This window comes from Sorex fumeus, unplaced genomic scaffold (assembly GCF_029834395.1).
Source record: "Sorex fumeus unplaced genomic scaffold, SorFum_2.1 ptg000041l, whole genome shotgun sequence".
In the NCBI taxonomy this organism is placed as follows: Eukaryota; Metazoa; Chordata; class Mammalia; order Eulipotyphla; family Soricidae; genus Sorex; species Sorex fumeus.
In genome coordinates this window covers 6,345,474-6,366,171 of record NW_026606098.1, presented here as the reverse complement: position 1 = coordinate 6,366,171, position 20,698 = coordinate 6,345,474, and the positions used below count along the sequence as shown (strand labels likewise).

Sequence of the window (20,698 nt, the reverse complement as noted above, 5' to 3'; positions counted from 1 at the left end):
TAATTTCTGAGTGTAGAGTCAAGAGTAACACCTGAGCACTAAAGGGTATGGCCACCCTCCCCTCGTCCTTCTCCAAAAAAAAAAAAAATGAAAATTAAAAAATGAAAACACTTTAAGAGGCAAAACTAATTTTATTTTTTATTTTTATTTTTTTATTTGAACAGGATGGAGGTACGGGAAGTAAGCCCTACCTTGGCATGAAGTCGGAGTGTGATTCAGACTGGTAAGTGAGAACCCTGGAAAAAAACCAGAAACAACAAGGTAAACTGATAAGGAGCTGGAAAGATAGTGCAAGGGGTAAGGCACTTCCCTTGCATGCAGTCGATTCCATTTTGAATGAAGACAGTTTGGTCCCCAGCACTACATATGACCACCACTGGGAGGAATCCCTAAGCACCTCTCAGTGTCCCCTCTTTTCCAAAAATAAAAATAGAGAAGGGTAAGACTTAAAGAAGGCAAGAAGAAAAAGAACGAAACTCAAACAGGACAAACAGAAGATGAGATTTAAAACCCATTCTTAGAGACTGAATTGTGTCCCCCAAATACCCAAGTGACTAAATTGGAAGCAAAGACCTTTCAGGAGAGAAGATGAATGATCTGGTCACAAAGTAGGGGCTGCCCTAGGTGTCTTGGTGTCCAGGTATCTGGTGTCCAGGTATCTGGTGTCCTGATATGGAGGTGCAGGCTCAGAGGACACATGGTAGTGGTGAGGAGACTACATCTGCAGGGCAGATAGGAGGTCTCAGAGAACCCAGCCCTTCTGACCTGCAGCACTAAGAAACTGCAGTTGTTCAGGCTGCCCAGCCTGTGCTTTGTGATGAAGCCCACGTGAAGGAGAGCAGCAGCCATCTGAACAGTTTAAATGCCTGTGGAGGTCTAGTGTGCACCATGGAGCGGCATAACCCATGTATGTTGTCATGAGAAAATGTGCAGGGCCTGTGGCAGCTCAGCAGCTCAGAGCACCTGCCTTGCAAGCATAGGTTGTAAGTTCAATGCCCAGCACTACTGAGTGTGGAGTAGGATCCTGGGAGCAACTGTCAGAGTCTGGCAGCTCTGCTCTCTGTCCGTGACCTCTGGCACTGCAAGCCATTTCCAGAAGCTTCAGAGCTAGGTGTGAAAGCTCCATAACAAAGTGGGCAGAGTTGAAAACCCTGGTGAGTTGTATGAGCACCAACACCAGGAAGTATGGCCTCTGTCGAGCATGTGTGTGAGCTCTGTAGTGATCCCAGTGAGCACTAAAGCTGGAATGTGTGAGAGTACCACAACCAAGGTGTGGAACCCCTGGGGAGCATGTGTGCAAGCCCTGCAGTTGAAGGGGCACAGCCCTGAGTGTGTGAGCACCGCAACTGGTGAACCTCTGGTGAGCACACAGTCAGGCATGTGTGCAATCTCTGCTCATCTCAATAGTAGCAACAGGGAAGGGGATTTTATATAGGGCCAAGAAGATGGCTGGAGGGCACATACTTTGCATGCAGGAACCCCGGAGTCAGTTGCCTGCACGTCTGGTCCCCTGAGGTTGGCAGGGAGTGGCATTAGAGTACTTATGGTGTGGTGTGTTCCCTTACCTCCAAGGAAAAGAACATTTAAACATAAAGATATATGATAAGAAGCAAAACATAGAACTTAAAAACACTAATCTTAAAGCAAAGTGCTACGTTATTAGCAAGGCATATATTAGGCACAGAATAGTACCAGAAATAAACATTTAATAGCCTAGAGTGGTAGTTCATTAAGAAAACAACAATTTTGAATGTGTAAGTTTCTGATAACAGCTTCAAAATAAGCAAAAACTGATGGACTTGGAGAGAATTAGGCAAATACACAATTAAAGGGAGGAGATTTCGACATTTCTCTCATTGGCTGTGGACTCGAGGTCTTCAAAGTGAAGTAACTGACCTTTCTAGAACATTTGACCTAATGATCTTTTCAAATGTTTATAAATGGTATATGGAAGACATGAAACCAGTCTGTTTTGTGGTGGTAGTGGTGGGCATACCTGGTGGTACTAAGGGCTTACTCCTGACTCTGCACTCAGGGATCACTCTTGGTAGGGCTCAGGGAAACATATGGGATTCTGGGGATCAAACTCAGGTCAGCTGTGTGCAAGGCAAGTGCCTTACCCAATGTATTATCTCTCTATATTTAAATCCTTTTCCCTTCCCCCAGATTTTTGTTTGTTTGTTTTGGGGCCAAGATCCAGCAATGCTCAGGGATTTCTCTGCACAAAGGAGTTATTCCTGGCAGTGCTCCGGAGTACCATATGGAGTGCCTGGGATTAAACCTGGTTTGGCTGCATGCAAAGCAAGTGCCTTCCTTGCTGGACTGTGTCTCCAGCCCCTAATGCTCTGTGTAATGTTCTTAAAACAATGATTTAACTTCCCACTTGGAGAGTTCTTGTGTGTGTGTGTGTGTGTGTGTGTGTGTGTGTTGGGGGGGGAGCACACCTGATGGTCCCCACAGAGGGACAGCAGGGAAGGGCATGGAATACTTGGTGCCCGTAGAGGACCTATGTGAAAAGACCCAGCCATTACTTAGAGGAATAGGAGAAGAAATGAAAAAATTAAATAACCTTTTATTTACTTAAGAAACTGAGCTGAAGACAGAAAATGTACCCAGAAAAAAACTCGAGGCCAAGTGGTCTTTGTCATGGATGAATTTAATGAAACAGAAAATGAAGGAAATAACAATCCAAACAATTTGCAGAAAATAGCAGAAGGGAGCCATGTGCAATATGCTGGTAAGGTCAGCATTAACACCAGCAAACTATAGGTAGATTGGAGTAATGGGAGTGGGGGGAGAGGGCTTCTCAGTGGGAAGGAAATGGCATTTTCAGTACCATGAGAGAGCCAGGCAGAGCATCTGCTCTTGGTCCTGAATGCTGTTGCCTTCCCTTCCCCTGTGGACCTGTCCACAGAGTTCCTCCTGGGGCCTGTGAAAGCCACATATGGATGGCCTATCAGCCCAGTGTTCTGTTCATTTCTAGAATGTGCTGGAACATTCCTGGCCTGGCCGTGTCATGTGCTGTTCTCCTGCTGGGCCATCCTCCCAGGCAGATCTCAGGCTCTAGTGTCAGACCTGTCATCTACAGGGCAGCTCCTTTCTGACGGGGGTGCAGTCTGCCAACTGTAGGGAAGTGAAGGAGGACACCTGGACAGGCGCCGCCTCTTTAAGGCGACATCACAAGGCTACGGAAGTGGGGCCTGGAACCCCAAGGCCAGAGCTTTATTTCCACCTCCATGGGGCCATAGACCCACACGTGAGCAGTGGCGTGGCCATGGCCGAGGGCAGCGAGCTGATGAACCGGCTCATGAGTGAGAACGCGGACCTCAAGAAGCAGGTGCGGCTGCTGAAGGAGAACCAGATGCTGAAGCGCCTGCTCAGCGAGAGCTGTCAGGACAGCTGTGGCCATGGTAACTGCGACCTGCTCTTCCCCAAGGGGCCCACCTACCCTGAGGAGACCTGCTCGCCCGGGAGCGGAGGTGAGGCAGCCTGGGCAGAAGGTCTGCTGGGGGTAGCAGGGGAGCACTGGGTACCCGGAGCACCTGCTGGGAGGGGCTCTGTGGCTGTGCTCATGGCATAGCCAGGCCAAGATGGCACCAGCAGGGACCACGGCCCCCTCCTATCCCCTCAGGTCTGAATCCAGTAGGAGTGGGAGGCCCACTCTGATTCCTTAGATACAGCCCTTCTCCCTCCCAAGTGTATGTACCTGGGCAAGGGTGGCTGGTGATGGGTGTGACAAAGGAACCAGGTTTCCTGGTGAGGGTGAGCAGCTGTCCCCTGTCCCCTCGGTGAGGGGTGCCACTCTCACCTTCCATCCCAGAATCGTGTCATTCTGGGCTTAGTGCTGTGGTTGCTCAGGCTGGGCTGTTCCTAGAGGGCCCCCTCAAAGCACACCCCATCTACCAGAGGACTCAGGGACCCCACTCAGTATCCCCTTCACTGAAGGGCCCCAGCTGTGGGCAAGGCCCAGGCAGTCCTGGAACTGTCAGCTGGGTCTTCTCAGGCAGGGTCTCTGCCTACTCCTGCCCCCATGTGCAGCCTCCCCCTGCCAGGCACAGGCCTGGAGGGTGGCACCAGCAGCTGTTCCTTGGAGAGCAGGAGTGAGTGGGCTTGGGCCCCGTGGTCCTTAGCACCTGCTTCCCAGCACACTGTGCAAGCTCTGAGCCATGCTGCAGTGTGGACTCATGCCCGGCTGGAAGCCAGAGGGCAAGTCTCCAGGTTGGCCTGGGGCCCTTCTAAGGCAGTGAGTAGGAGTTTTCTTGGGGTGCTCTCTGATGTGGTATTACCGTGGATATGAGGAGCATGTTTGGCTTCCCTCGAGGGGGTCATGGTCCGACCTCTGTGGATGCAGGAATTTCTCATAAGGTGCAGACCATGGTGTGGAGGTCTGGGAGCCACCATAGCAGAGCCATTGGGTCAGAGGCCATGAGCAGGACAATGTTGAAATCAGTGTTCTCCTGCGCCCAGCACCCGCCCTGCCTTTGGGCTCCTTCCAACACAACCATGCAGACAGCTGTGTTCCTCCCCCTTCACATGTGCTATCCAGAGGTGGGGCCCTTTGCCCCCACAAACTCCCCCACAGCCAGCACAGCCCGTGGAGTTTGGGGCAGGCCCACAGCTGGTGCCGCCTATCTTTGAAAGCCTCCAGGCTTATCTGGGTACATGCCTCTCTGGCAAGCTCTTGGCTCTCTTCCCTCTAACAAACACCATGCATTCCACTGTTGACACATACGTGACTGAAGCAATTGCCTTGTGTTTGCAATCTCAGTTCTTTCTCACCCCAAGGTGGTAAGATGGCAGATTCTTTAAATGTTTGTTTTTTGTTTTTGTTTTTGGGGCCACACCTGGCTGCACTCAGGGCTTTCTCCTAGCCCTGCACTCAGAGATCACTCCAGGCAGTGCTTGAGACCCTATGGGATGCTGGGAAAAACCCGGTCAGCCAAGTACAAGATACTTGGTGCAAGGTACCCTATCTGCTGTACTATTGCTCTGATCCCAGAGATGGCTGATTTCTGCCCACTCTCCTCAGGAAAAGTTTTCCCAGGCGTGCAACCACTGGTCCAAGGCTGAGGTCTAGTACTTCCTCCTCCCTCACATTCTTCTTTGGTGTCTGAATTTGCATATCCTCCATGGCAGGCAGGCAGGAAGTGCCTGGTCATCCCTCCAGCTGCTTCTCACTTTCTTAGAACAAGTCATTTGCTGTCCTTATGATGTGGCTTCTGGCCCATGTCTTCAGTCCCAGACCGGGTTCTGTTGGGAAGACTGTGGGGAAGAGACATGCAGCTTGGGACTCCTGCTGTGTTAACTGTGTACTTTGTAGTACACTTTGTAGTGACTTCTGTGTTCTGAATCTGCAGCTCTGCTCATGAGCATTTTTGAACTGAGGGGATGTGCAGAACTTGGTCTTGACTCTTCAGACTTGGTCTTTTTTCCTTCATTCTCTCAGGCACCTGGGGTTGGGGGACACAGGTTGGGTCTGGGCAAGAGCCCTCTATCCTTATTCTAAAGAACATGACACATTGGTGGAGGTGCTTCTGGTTTCTCTCCATGATGGCCCTGAGCTTGTGTAGATGGGCTCAGACCCATGGACTCCCCTAGTCTCCTCCTGTGGGCCATCATGCCAAGCCTTAGCCAGCACCTTTCAAAGTGCCAAGAGTCTAGAATGTATGTTCTGAAGATACATGTGTGTGCTACAGTGGGACATGGGAAGGATGACTGTGCGCTGCCCAACCCCCACTGCCTGCAGCCCTTTGGAAAGAATAACTCTGATCTTGAAACCCCTCTCTCAGGCTTCCTGCCCCCTTAGGTCTTCAAAGAGCTGCTTAGAGACAGTTCCCAAGCAGGCTGCTTCTGACTATGCAGTTGTCTTCCTTTCTATACTAAGCTGTCTCTCCCTGGCCATTTTTATGCCACTCTCCTCATTGCCAGTTCTAGTCCTTTGTGCTTTAGTTTCTATAAAGTTTTGTTATTTTCTTTTAATATATATATTAAAAGAATATATATATTTATTTGACCTCTCAGAGAGCCCAGCAAGCTACTGAGAGTATCCCACCCACATGGCAGAGCCTGGCAAACTACCCGTGGCGTATTTGATAACGCCAAAAACAGTAACAATAACAGGTCTCATTTCCCTGACCCTGAAAGAGCCTCTAATATGGCAACATTGGGAAAGACGAGTAAGAAGAAGCTGCTAAAATGTCAGCGCTGGGATGAATGGAGACGTTACTGGCACTTGCTTGAGTAAATCAATGAACAACGGGATGACAGTGATACAGTGATATATAATTGAATCACGATGAGCTACAGTTACAAAAATTTTATGTTTGGGTTTCAGTCATACAGTGATCGAACACCCATTCCTCTACTAGTGTACATTTTCCACCACCAATGTCCCCAATATCCCTCCCCATTTTGTTATTTTCTAACTTTGGCTTTCTGTAAGAGTTTCTCTCATATTTTGAGTCACGTGCTTGTTTAATTTTTTGGTGATTAAAAATGCATGTGGGTTACTGATTTCACCTTAAATATAGGTTTTTTTAAAAGTTATTTTTAAATTGAATCCCCATGAGATACACGGTTACAAAGCTGTTCATGACCAGGTTTCAGTCATACAGTGATCCAACACCCATCCCTCCACCAGTGTTCATTTCCCACCACCAGTTCCCTCCCACCTTAAACATAGTTGTTATTGGTTTTTTTTTTCCCGGATTTTCTTTTTCTTTTTGGGTCACACCCAACAATGGTCAGGGATTACTCCTAGCTCGGCACTCAGGAATTACTCCTGGCAGTGCTTGGGGGACCATATGGGATACCGGGAATTGAACCTGGGTCAGCCACATGCAAGGCAAATGCCCTACCTGCTATACTATCACTCTGGTCCCCTTAAATATAGTTTCAAATGATATCTTAATATAGAATCTCATTTTCTGTTTTTTCAATGATTCCCCATCTTCATTTATTTTTCATTAAAGCACTGTGATTTACAAAGTTATTCACAGTTGAATTTTAGACAATGTTTCAGCACTAATCCCACCACCAGCATCAACTTTCTCAGTGTTCCCAGCTTCCCTCCCACCCCTCAAATCCCTAGCCTCCTCCTGTTTTCATTTCTTTCTTGATCTGATCCTTAGTGAGAAGAATAGTTTTAATTCCAAAGAGCTGAGTTTCTTGTTGAATCTTATTATTCACTGATAAGTTTCTGTAACCTGAAAATACACCTACATTTTCGTGCTCGCTTCGGCAGCACATATACTAAAATTGGAACGATACAGAGAAGATTAGCATGGCCCCTGCGCAAGGATGACACGCAAATTCGTGAAGCATTCCATATTTAAAAAAAAAATTTAAAAAAAATACACCTACATTTTAAGCTTCACTGAGGATTAACAGATGGAACCATATTGGGGGCTGGCAAATAAGTCACTGTCACTGTCACTGTCCTCCCATTGTTCATCGATTTGCTTGAGCTGGCACCAATAACATTGTGAGGCTTGTTACTGTGTTTGGCATATTGAATACATCACAGGTAGCTTGCCAGGCTTTGCCATGCGGGTGAGATACTCTCAGTAGCTTGCCGGGCTCTCCGAGAGGGGCGGAGGAATCAAACTTGGGCCAGCTGCATGCAAGGCAAACGCCCTACCTGATGTGCTATTGCTCCAGCCTGGCAAATAAGTAACAGAAGAAAATTACTAATGGAAATCACTAGTAGAAGCTAAAAGAAAAGCCAAAACACTGGCTACTATAGGAATCTCCTGACACTGGGCAAGGGGTGCTGGGGAGAAGTGGGGTACGCCTGCCTGCCTGCCTGCCTGCCTATACTCATCCCTAGGGCAGCAGGAAGGTGTTTTGCTCAGAGACGCATCTTCTCTCAGACTAAGGTGTTTTGACCCCTTTGATTTGGTGAATTTTGGAAAGAGGGCCCCTCTGTTGACAACATCTGGCAAGAGGACTGAATTGGAAGCTCGGGGGCTGACAGGACTGACCCACAGGCATGAGGGCAGGGCGACACAGGCCTGGGGACTGTTTTTTGGAACCATTTTTTCTGGGTAATATCACTGCTGAGGCATCTGAAAAGACTCTGTTCATTTTCTTAACGTGGCTCTTAGGAAACTTATTTCTTAAATACATATTAGCTTATTCCTAAAAGGAAAAAGGCATGATTTGGAGCAGGAGAGGATTTCACCAGGCACAGGAGAATCAGTGAGTTGAAAGGAACACATTTAAATGAGCTGATGATGAATCACCATAAGATAACCCAAAACATTCTGTCACAGCTGGCAGAATACAAAAGACTGTGCTAGGGATTTCCCCCCTATTTGGGGGCCACGCTTGACAGTGCTCAGGGGTCACTTGCAGTGGTGCTACAGGGATCACATGATGCTGGAGATTGACCCAGGGTCCTGCATGCAGAGTCTATCAGCCCATTGTGCCTTCTCCCCAGTGCAGTGGACTGAGTTCATATAAAATTCCGTAGATTGTTTTAAAGAACTTTTCAGCTAAACCCAGCAAAGCACAGCCCTGCTGGCTCAGGGTGGGGTACCTGCTGTGGGCAAGGCTGTAAGTCTCCTCTAGAACCACACCCAGGCAGTGTGTCATGCTTAGGTAATAGTCACACAGCCAAGCATGGGAGACACCTGGTGAGCTCCATTACCAAGTGTATCCCGACACCAGCATCCCAGCAAGAGGTGAGCCAAGGAAAGAGAGTTCACATGGTGGGAACTCAAACCCTCTCCATGTCCTGCGTCACCTGGGATTTGGACAGAGTTGGGGATGGGCTTCACGGGGGCAGCATGCACAAGCATGGCGGTTGTGATGAGAACCTCAGTGGGTTTCTGTGGGCAACTTTCAGATTGTCAGAGAATGGAATGAAGGTGTTGGTGGCAGAGGGAACCTCAGTGAGCTCAGTGTGTAAGCCTTGCTTGTACAGGGACCTGTGAACAGCTCAGGCATTAATTGAAAGAATGCTGTGTGTGCAGGTGCACACTTGTGTGTGTGTGTGTGTGTGTGCACATGTGCTTCTGCACCTCTTAGCAAGTATATGTTCAGTTGTGCATGTCCATGGGTTTCTGTGCATGTGTGTGGTATGTACACACATGTATAAGGGTGTGTGGTATGTGTGTATATACACATTCATGGACCTGTAACTGTGTCAAGGAATCCTTGGGTCAGCCTGGTAGCTGCCAAATGATTCAGGATAGTTATAGCTCTAAAAAAGAGGCAATACTGGGTCAAGGATTTGGTTTAGAACTAGAGCACCTGTCTTGTATGTATGAGGCCCAAGGTTTGATCCCAAGCACTGCAAAAAATAAGACAAAATCTTAACCAAGAATGCTGCAAAGAAGATGTGTTTGAAATGATCCCTTTATATAGAATGCCAGTAGCAGAACAGTCTCCACTGCACTCATTGGGCAGGAAGTGCACACGGGAATGGTCACCTTCTTTGCCCGTAACCCCAGGGAGCAGGGCATGCAGGCAGGCTCTAGAGCACTGTCTCCCAGCCTTTCCTCCTGCTCCAGTTGCAGATTTCGGGAGGTTCTCCAGTGCTGTGGACACGTCCTCTCAGATGCAGACGGCCTCCCTGGAGGACCTGCTGTGCTCCCATGCACCCCTCTCCAGTGAGGATGACTCCTCTCCTGGCTGTGCCACTGCCTCCCCGGCCACCTTCAAGTCTTTCCTCAGCTCCACAGAGCTGCACACGGTCCGGGGCACTGACAGGAAGCTGTCTCAGCTCCTGGGGCCCCTGCAAGATCCACTGGTAGATAAGAGTCTACTGGAGTCCCGGCCCAAGAAGGTGTGCTTCTCGGAAAACAGCCTGCCTTCAGGGGACAGGACCCGCAGGAGTTTCTACCTGAATGGTAAGGGGGTTCTGGGTCTGCAGGGTGGCCAGGGATACGTAGTGAGTTGCTATAGCCACGCAGCAGAGGTGTTGGCAGCTAGGCTGCATTGGCTCAGATCTTTTACCTCTTTAGTATTAGCAAATCCATTACCTCCCTGTCTGGCAGATCTATTTTTATAGCTGTCATCTAAGAAGAGTCCACTTTAATGCTTTTGTGTCTGATCAAGGAAATTTTTGTTGACTCAAGGTCACAAATAGTCTGTGTACTGATCCAGATGTTTCCCAGCTCTGGGTCTCACTGGTATGAGATTTGGTTGCATTACTTCCTATTTTTTTTAAAAAAAAATCATCCTTTTTTTTAAGTCTAATAAGATAATTTTGTGGCTTTTGAAAAATAATTATAGGTCAGAAATAATCATAACAAGACTCAATTCTATCAAGTAGTGAGGGTGAGCCTGATTAGATCAGGTTTAAGAGAGAATGGCATGTACAGATTCAGTGAGTCCCTTTTAAGATACCCATGACATTTTTCAAAGAAATAGATCAGACACTCCTGAAATTTATATGAAACAATACCTCCTCCACCTCCACCTTCCACCAAATACCTAAAGCAATCCCTGGGGAAAAGAAGATGGGAGGTATCACCTTCCCCAACTGCAAACTGTACTACAAAGTGGTAGTAATTAAAACAGCATGGTTTTGGAGCTGGAGCGATAGCACGGTGAGTAGGGTGTTTGCCTTGCACGCGGCCGGCCCAGGTTTGATTCCCAGCATCCCATATGGTTCCCTGAGCACCACCAGGAGTTATTCCTGAGTGCAGAGCCAGGAGTAACTGTGCATTGCCGGGTGTGACTCAAAAAGAAAGAAAGAAAAAAAAAACCAAAACAGCATGGTATTGGGATAAAGACAGATCCTCAGGGGCTTGAGTGATAACACAGCAGGTAGGTAATTTGCCTTTCATGCGACCAACCGGGGTTTGATTCCCAGCATCCCATATGGTCCCCCAAGCACCACCAGGAGTGATTCCTGAGTGCAGAGCCAGGAGTAACCCCTGTGCATCACTAGGTGTGACCCAAAAAGCAAAAAAAAAAAAAAAAAAAAAAAAAAGATAGATCTTCAGATCAATGGAATAAAGTTGACTATCCTGACACAGACTCTCAGGTATATGATCATTTGATGAAGGAGCAAGAAATATGAAGTGAAGCAAAGAAAGCCCCTTCAACAAGTAATGCCAGGAAAATTGGGCAGCTACATGCAAAAAAAAAGAGAAAAAAACACAAACCCTCAGACCTCTTTCTATGACATGCAGAAAAGTTAAATCAAAATGAATTAAAGACTTCAATATCAGACCTGAATCCCTAAGGTACATGCAGGAAAACAGGCAGAAACCTCCATGACATTGAAGCTAAAGGATCTTCAAAGATGAAAAACCACTGATAAAGCAAGTGGAAGCAAAGATAAATGGAACTTCATTAAACTAGGAAGCTTCTGCACCTCAAAGAAAATGGTGACCAAGATACAAAAACAGCCCACAGAATGAGAAAAAGTATTGACCCAACACTTATCTTAAAAGGGGTTAATATGAAATATACTTAAGTCACTGGTAGAACTTTACAAGAAAAAAATCCAACCCCATAAAAAATGGGGAAAAGAGATAAACAGAAACTTCCTCTAGGAAGAGATAAAAATGACCAAAAGGCACATGAAAAACAATGCTCTACATCACTAATCACGGAGATGCAAATCAAAACAATAATATATCATCTCACACCATAGAGATTGACACACACCCAAAAGAACAAGAACAACCAGGGCTGGTGTAAATTTGGGGGAAAAGGACTGGTCCAGCCTTTTTGAAAACATTATGGACATTCCTCAAAAAGGGGCCCAAAAAAACAATGCAGAAAGAGCCATATGTACTTCTGTGTTTATTGCAGCATTATTCACAATAGCCAGAATCTGGAAATAAACTGAGTGCTCGAGAACAGATGACTCAGTAAAAAACATAGGTATATCTACACAACGGAATACTATGCAGTTGTTAGGAAAAATGAAGTCATCAAATTTAAATAAATGCATGGATGGACATGGAGAGTGTCATGCTGAGTAAAATGAGTCATAGGGAGAGGGACAAAGATAGATTGATTGCACTCATTTGTGAGATATAAATAAAAATAGTATGAGACCAATAGCCAAAGAGAGTAGAAACAAGGGCCAGGAGGACTGGTCCATGGTTGGAAGCTTGCCACAAGTTGGGGGTGAGAGAGGCAGTTAGGACAGAGAATGGACCACTATTCTCTGATAGTTAAAAATGATCACATTCTGGGCAGAAATGAGTGCTGAGAGAAGGTAAAGTGATATACATGATAATCTTTCAGTATCAGCGTTGCAAAACACTATGCCTACAAGGGGTGAATGGGGGGAGAGAGGGAGGGGGGGGGTGAAGAGAGGTGTCTGTTATAGAGGCAGACTGGGTGGAAAGGAAACTGAGGTCAAGGCTGGAGCAGTAGCACAGCGGGTAGAGCGTTTGCCTTGCACACAGCCCACCAGGGTTCGATTCCCAACATTCCATATGGTCACCCAAGCACCGCCAAGAGTAATTCCTGAGTAATTGTACCAAGAGTAGTACCATGAGCCAGGAGTAACTCCTGTGCATTGCCAGGTATGACCCAAAGAGGAAAAAAAAAAAAGAAAGAAACTGGGACATTGATGGTGGGAAATGTACACTGGGTGAAAGAACACATGATAATTTATTTTATATTGCTTGTTACAACAAATGGCTAAAACAGTTATCAAAAATATGTCAGTAAAAGAAAATCTGTGAAAATTGTTCCATCTCCCCACGGGGTTTTGTTTGAGGATTTACTAAGATGTTGTTCACTGTTGTTCACTAGTTGTGCCTTCTGTGTTATTGACTTTGTTTGCTCAGCTTAGTTGGCATTTCTGTTTCTTTTCCATCTAATTTGGTGTGCTCCTACTGAAATTTCAGTGCTGTGAAATATGGAAGCTGTCATGTGGTCGCAGTTCCAGAAATTTCAGAATCTGTAGAACTGAGATGAGTCTGTAGAGATTCTTAGCACAGCAGTGGGGTTGGGCCACTGGTGTAGTGCCAGCAGTGGGTATGGGTGCGACTGCTGGGGCTTCAGCAGGGCGGTACTTGGTCCACCTCCCTCCAAGGGCACCCCCGAGTTTTCAACCAAGATAACTGGTGTAACCATGAATTTTAGCTGCTTGACTTGCATCTCCTTGGAGATTTAGTACATGAATCTGAAGATCAGGGCTGGTTTGTGAGACAACATGGTAGCAACTGTGGGAGACAGACTTGTCTGTCAGGGCTTCTGGAAGTATGGAGGAGTAGGGGAAGCTGCCCAACCCCACTCAGAGAAGACCCCAGAAATCTTAACCCAACACCAGAGTAACTGGACTGAGCTCTTTCAATCCTTTTCAAAACTGAGTTCAACAAGTATATACTACTGTTCTAGGTTCTTTCTGCTTCTCTGTGTCTACATTATTCCAGTTAAAAGACTGTCCTGAAGATGACTTTGTCCTCTTCTCAAAGTTGCTCTCGTCAGTCTAGCTCCTCTGCATTTTCCTATTGATGTGGAATCAATGTACCCCTTTGTGTTTGCTATGATTTTGACTGGGATTGAAGTTCTGCAGATCAGTTAGAGAAATGACACTGAATCTTTGGATCCACAAATACCTAAACATCTTTCTATTCAGTCTATAACCTTTTTTCTGAGCAACTTTCTGTGTGCAGGTCTTGTACATTGTTCCTGAATTTTTCTCTCAAATTTAATAGTCTTGGTGCTGTAATAGTATTTTTTTTAAATCAACATTGATCTCTGCTTGTTTCAAGCAGACAGTAACAATTGATTCTGTATGGGGGCAGGAGTGATAGTACAGTGGGTAGGGCATTTGTCTTGCATGAGGCTGACCTGGGTTCAATGCCCACCATCCTTTATGGTCTCCCAAGCATTGCCAGAAGTGATTCCTGAAATCAGAGCCAGCACTAACTCCTGAGCATCACCGGGTGTGACCCAAAAAGCCAACCCCCTCCCAAAAAAAAAAAAAAACCCAAACTGTTGATTCTATATGTTGAACCCGGTGGTGGTTAACTAATTTGGTGAGGGCTCAAATATTCTGGGTATTTCTGAATGGGTGTTTTTAGACTATTTAATTTTTAAATCACTGGAGTAAAGCAGGTAGCTGTTCTCAACTCTTGAGGGAGAGAATCCCTGCTGCCTGGCATGCCGGCCTTGCACTTCAACAGAGGTGCCAGCTCTTCTCAGGTCTCAGACCTTTGTCCCTTGACTGAAACTACCTCATTGGTTTCCGTGGGTCTCAGACCATTGAACTCAAATGGGAACTTTGTCCTTGGCTCTCCTCAACCTCAAACTGCTGACTTTCTCTGCAGATCCCTGGCTTGTCAGTCTCCAAGAGCATGCAAGCCAAGCCCTATCACACATTCACAACTATACCCTTACACACACACACACACACACATGCACACACCGTATACTCATGCAAATAATACACATTCACACAATACCTGTACCCAAAGATACACCTGTATATATGAACACACAATGTATACACTCAAACCCAACACACACCACACATACCCACACCCACTCACCTATACATATGCACATACCCAGCACACATGCACCAACATACACACCACCACACACACTAATTATATGTCCATACTCACACACCACACCTATAATTATATATATATATATCCTGCACACATTCACATGCTGCACACAGACCACCCCACCTACTATGCACTCACACAAATAACACACACACCACACACATATCCATCACCCACACTACACACACCTGTATATACACACACTGCACATACTCACATACTGCACAGACCACTACACCCCACACACTCACTTTTTTGTATTGTTGGAATCAATTTGTTTTTTTTTTTTTTAAATTTTTTTGGGGGGGTCACATCTGGCGATACACAGGGGTTACTCCTGGCTCTGCACTCAGGAATTACTCCTGGTGTTGCTGAGGGAACCATATGGGATGCTGGGAATCGAACCTGAGTCAGCCGTGTGCAAGGCAAATGCCTTACCTGCTGTACTATTGCTCCAGCCCCTCAATTTGGCTATTTTTGTATGTATGCATGTGTTTGTTTTTGTGCCACACCCACCCACTACCCACACCACACACCTGTATATGCACACACAGTCATACCCAACACACACCCACCACATAATACACAAATATTACACATTCATACAAATAACACTCACATACACCACACACATAACCCACACCCACACCACACACTTGTATACATACATACACACTCACATGTAACACACGAATAACACACACACTATGCACATACCCACACCACATACCTGTGCACACACACACCACAATACTCATACCCACCACACACACACACACACACACTCACACTTATAATACACATACCCACACCAATACCATACATTTATATATACACCCTGTTGGTTCTGCTTCTCTTTTCTCTGGAGAACCCTGACAAACACACCTTGTTTCTGCAGCCTCACTAGTAACTGGTTCTTGTATCTTGTAAAAACTTCCTTAAGATGTTCAGGCCATTTGCAGACAAGCTTATTCTTTCACATCTAATCAGTGTACTCTGTATTTCTTTTCTGGTCTTACTGCTTTGACTGAACCTCAGAACCACATGGAGTAGAAAGGTGACGGTGGCCTCTCTTTTAATCTCTGAGCGGAGGGAAACCTAAATGCAACAGTAAGGAAGTCTGATGTTTGTGAAGACTTTTGTAGGTGCTCTTCACCAGGATATTTCTTGTAGTTCTTAGTCTGCTTCATAACCATGAAGAGAGCTGGGTTTTATTATATGCTTTTTTTAGCATCACTGGGGATGAGCTATCAGTTTATCTGTCATTTGTCATCTGTTAACTCTGATCACTGAATTATAACTAGCCACTTTCCTGAGACAAATTCCACTTGGTCCTGATACGTTCTTTTTTTTTTTTTGTATTGTTGGATTTAATTTGCTATTTTTGTGTGTATACATGTGTGTTTATTTTTGTGCCACGCCTGGCAGTGCTCAGGATTTACTCCTGGCCTGTGCTCAGGAATCACTCCTGGCAGAGCTCAGGGGACTCAGTGTGTGTCAGGGATGGAATCAAGTCAGCTGCATACAAGGCAAGCCCCTTCCCTCTGTACTATCTCACCTTTCCAGAGGGAGGATTTTTAAAAAATTATTTCGGGAACCGTATGGTTTTCAACTGTTAATGGTAGGGTCTCATGCATAAAAATTTCCAGCACTGTACCCGCCACCAGAATCCACTTCTCTCCACCTTTGTCCTAGGATCCCTTTCTCTGAACCTGGATTATTTTTCCCTTTTTTTTCTGTTTGATTCCAGATCCATCGTTTTATTCAGCTTTTATTTTGAAGAATAGGGTTTAGGTGGTTTTTTTTTTTTGGTGGGGGTCCTGGATCTTTGAAAGCCTAGGTTAGACTGGAGATGATTTCTAAGTGTTGGAGAGATAGTTAGTCCATGGCAAGCTGCTTGTTTTGCATGTGGCTAGCCCTGGTTTAATTCCCTCACACCACATATGGTCCCCAGGCACTGTGAGGGGTCACTTTCGAGCACAGATTAAGGAATAATGCCTGAGCACCACTAGGTGTGGTCCACTCCTCTCTCCAAAAAGGATTTCTAGGACATCTTAGGTGTACCTTGTTTCTCCTAATTTATGCCTTCAGAGGGGCTGGGCAGGGCAAAGGGTGGATTCCTGGTGAGAGAAATGTTTTTCTATAGAAGGGGTTTATATGTGCCCTCCCTGAGCTTCATCTTCCCGAATAGCCTTGTGCATGATTTATCCTCAACCCTCACTCCTTGGCACTGCCTCCTACTGCAGGACACTGAAACGTACAAAGCATCGTGGAAAGAAATGCAGCCCTAAATAAGTGAGAAAATGCCTCCTGCTCAAGAACTTGAAATTTGATGTTGTTAAGAGTACTTTTCATAAAGTTTCATAAATTTAATCAGTTTCCATCAGAATCCCAGTTTGCTTCTTTGTACACACTAACAAGATGGAGAAGCAAGGGACCTGGGAGGGAATAGACTTACAAAAGGAGAGCAAGACTGGAGGTGGAAGCTCATTTCGAAACAGCTCAGTGTGAAGCTTCAAGAATCAGCAACTACTTGCCTTGCACATGGCCAACCCTGGCTTGGTCTCCAGCACCACAAGGTCACTGAGCACTGCCAGGAGTGACCTCCAAGTAGCCAGGAGTAACCTCTGAGCATCACAGGCTGTGGCATGACTGAGGCAGAAGGAGGGGCAATCATCGGCTATGGCTACAGCAGGGATGCTAGACAGGGCAAGAGGATCGAGTGGAGAAAAAAGAATTTTCTATCAGTGAGACCAGTGCCTTCACAAACCGGGCAATCCCACTCCTCGGTGCTCTGTAAGGATGGGGGGGGGGCAGTAGGAGCTATGGGTAGAACTGGGAGACTTTCAGTTTCTTCATTTTAAGAAGGTAGAGTTCCAGGGGCCACTGAGTGGTTCTTTTCTGAAAAGGGGGTGATCACAAGCCAAATAAATTTGAGAACCTCTGTATTAGAGGAAAAGAGGAGACGGGGGTGGGGCTAGAGGACCACAAAGTGGGGGCCACAAGTGCTGGCCAGTGCCACGTGTGGAATGCTGGGAGATGTGGTACTTTAGTGAAATCACCTCACGGCACTTGGCGGGGAACAGGTGGACAGCCGCGTGTGGGAGAATGAAGCTGGACTTCCCTGCACTTTGAAAATGAAGAGAAAACCATACAACTCTGGGAAGAAAACACAGAACTTCCTTATGACCTTGGATTTGACAACAGATTCTTAGATGCAGCACTCAAAGTCCAGATATCAAAAATAAAACATTTTTGTTTTAAAGGAACACATTGATAGGAAGCAAAATGTCATCCCACAGAATAGGAAGAAAGAATTGTAACCATATGGTCCCCCTTGTTCATCAGTCATGATCCCTGAGCACAGAACAAGGAGGTAAGCACTGAGCACTACTGGGTATGGCCAAAATCCAAAACAAAGAAACAAAAAACCACAGAGGATTATGACCATGTGTCCAGAATAGACAGAATGCTTAAACCCAACCAACCAATCAAAGGAGTCCGTGCTTTGATTACCAATGGGCAGGAAAGGTGGAGAGCCCACCCAGCGCAGGCGAGAACCCAGGGTGCAGGATGCCATCAGTTGTCAGGAACCGAAGTGAAGCTGTATCTACACAGGGTGGGGTCACCCCAGTGCCCCCCACCCCAATTGCCCCTCCCAGGCCTCGGGCAGACCCAGCCTGTGAGTCCGAGGGCTACACAGACACAGCTCCTCACTAGGCCTGATCCACGGGAGCCCTGTGCAGCCTGGCCAGGTGCGAGGTGCGACCGTGCAGGTGGGCTGTGGGTGCAAGCAGGCACAGGCTGGCTGAAACAGTCTTGAGGGATGCCCTGGGGAGAGAAGGGACTCGGGGGCATGGCCTGCAACCACGAGCACTTCTGGCAAGGGCATCCAAGGTTGGGCATCCTCAGCCACCATGTGGGTTGCGTGGGCACAGGCAGTGTCTGCGGGTCCCAGCACGCTGCTCTCTGGGGCCCCACTCTGCCTGCCAGCCCCTCATCTGGTCTCCTTTGGGGAGGAGGGGTTTGGCATATGGCTGGTCCTGCGGTCCAGCAGGCCTGGTGACAATGGGGTCCAGGCGACTCTCAGGGGCCTGGGTGTGCTTCCTGCCATGCTCAGGCTTGGCAGTGCTGGGGGCCATGTGGTGCCAGGTTGGAACCCGGGGCCTCACGCCCCATGCCTGCTCCGGCCCTGTGCCTCTTCCTAGATTTGGGCACTTTTTGAATCAGCCTTTGCCCTCAATGGGGGCCTGGGAGCCCCTGCTCACTGTTCTCACTGTTCCCCCAAATCCCCTAGAGATCCAGGGCTTTTCGGGCACTGAGAAGGATGGGCGCATCGTGGGAGAGATTGCCTTCCAGCTGGACCGGCGCATCCTGGCCTACGTCTTCCCTGGGGTGACCCGGCTCTATGGCTTCACCGTGTCCAACATTCCTGAGAAGATCAGGCAGGTGTGTCTGCTCAGTGCTAGGCCCCAGCCTCTTCCCATGAGCTCCCATCCCTCTTCCAGGCATTTCTTCTGACCCCTGCTCCCAGTTCCTCACTGCCAGCCCCCCAATACCCTTGTAGGCCTGGACCATGCTCCTCTTTTGTGGCCGGGCCGAGCAGCCTCCTGGGGCCTGGTGGGGTGACTGGATCTGGGCCGGGCTGGGCACAGTGCCCCCCCAGCTGCACTCAGGTTCCCCGGGTGCCTGCAGACGTCCATCAAGTCCCTGGATGGCACAGTGGATGAGAAGAAGCTGCGTGAGCTCACGCACCGCTACCTGACCCTGACGACGCGCCTGGAGAAGCTGGGCTACAACCGCGACGTGCACCCAGTGTTCAGCGAGTTCCTCATCAACACCTACGGCATCCTGAAGCAGCGCCCGGACCTGCGCGCCAACCCCCTGCACAGCAGCCCTGCGGCCCTGCGCAGGCTGGTCATCGACGTGGTGCCGCCCAAATTCCTTGGCGACTCCCTGCTCCTGCTCAACTGCCTGTGTGAGCTCTCCAAGGAGGACAGCAAGCCACTCTTCGCCTGGTGAGCCCGCCGGCCCTTCCGCAATAAACGTGTTTTTTCAAACGGGGGCCCATGCCTGCGTCCCCTCGGCATGTAGGGGTCCGCAAGATGCCTGGGGCTGCAGGTCGAGCGGGGCTCTGGGAGCGGAGCAGTGGGCAGAGCCCCCTGCGCACCGCCACCTCGTGGCAGCTGTCACACTCCATTAAAATCATCTGTTTACCTGTGTGCCTTACCTTTGGCTCTTTGAGGGTAGAGGATGCCTGGGGCACTGCTGGGCTACGGAGGGGCACGGAGTCCTGGGGGCCGCAACCCCAGGCCCGGGTCCTGGCACTCCTCATCCCAAAACCAGTTTCTCCAGGGAAGGAACCACAGGGTGGCCCCAGCAGGGAGCCTGAGGTGAAGATTGTGCGCAAGCAGCACCCACAGTCCCTGCAGGTGCCTCAGAGACAGGACTCTTCACCCTGGGTGTTTCCAAGTTGCTCCTGAGAACCAGCTGGGCCTCGCTGGGTCCTGTCCCCACACTATGTCCCCAGCTGGGGCCCAGCACTGGCCCAGCACCAGCTTCCTGGGAGCTGAGAGGACATGACCTCAGGGCTGTAGGCAAGGCCTATGCCTGAAGCTCCCTAGGACTGTTCCTATGTAGGGGTCCCTGGTCACTTCTCTGCAGCTGCATTCCTGTCACTCTACCATTAGGATTCCCCATCCTGCTTAGGTTGGGTAGAACTCTGGTAACTCCCTGAAGGGGGTCCGGGAAGAAGCCAGAGACAGAACAGGAGCCACTGTCCACCATGGCAGGGGTCCAGGAGATCTGGGCATGTCCTGGTCAGCCCACCCTGCCATGGGGTGAGTAGACTCAGGTGCTGACTGCTTATGGGGCAAGCACAAGTATGCCCAGAATGAGCATAGGTATGCCTGGTATGGGCATAGGTACAAGTAGGATGAGCACAGGTGCACCCATGAAGAGCACAGATGCTCCCAGAACAAGCACAGGTATGTCCAGGACAAACACAGGTGTGCCCAGGACAACAGGTGCACCCAGGATGAGCACAGGTGCACCCAGGATGAGCACAAGTGCATCCAGACAAGCATAGGTACACCCAGGACGAGCACAGGTGCACCCAGACGAGCACAGATATACCTAGAATGAGCACAGGTGCACCCGGAGGAGCTGCTCCTGGTGTGTGTGGGGTAGGGATGGAGTTG

General features: G+C 48.1%; 1 protein-coding gene and 1 non-coding gene across 2 annotated transcripts; both read left to right on the top strand.

Annotated features, from left to right (window-relative positions):
- The first annotated feature begins 3,274 nt into the window (after positions 1-3,274).
- SPATC1L (spermatogenesis and centriole associated 1 like) lies at positions 3,275-19,520 on the top strand. Its single transcript, XM_056119841.1, has 4 exons — positions 3,275-3,479; positions 9,516-9,854; positions 18,796-18,947; positions 19,194-19,520. Exons 1-4 carry the CDS (start codon positions 3,275-3,277, stop codon positions 19,518-19,520), a joined length of 1,023 nt encoding a protein of 340 aa, XP_055975816.1.
- Positions 7,228-7,334, top strand: LOC130029027 (U6 spliceosomal RNA). The gene has a single exon (XR_008793244.1). It is a non-coding gene; the product is annotated as a U6 spliceosomal RNA (small nuclear RNA).
- Positions 19,521-20,698: the final 1,178 nt, after the last annotated feature.

Coding starts and splice junctions, on each gene's coding strand:
- SPATC1L (XM_056119841.1), top strand. CDS start 3,275: ATGGCCGAGGGCAGCGAGCTGATGAACCGGCTCATGAGTGAGAACGCG. Junction 3,480..9,515: donor CTGCTCGCCCGGGAGCGGAG/GTGAGGCAGCCT, acceptor CTCCTGCTCCAG/TTGCAGATTTCGGGAGGTTC. Junction 18,948..19,193: donor TTCCTGAGAAGATCAGGCAG/GTGTGTCTGCTC, acceptor GGGTGCCTGCAG/ACGTCCATCAAGTCCCTGGA.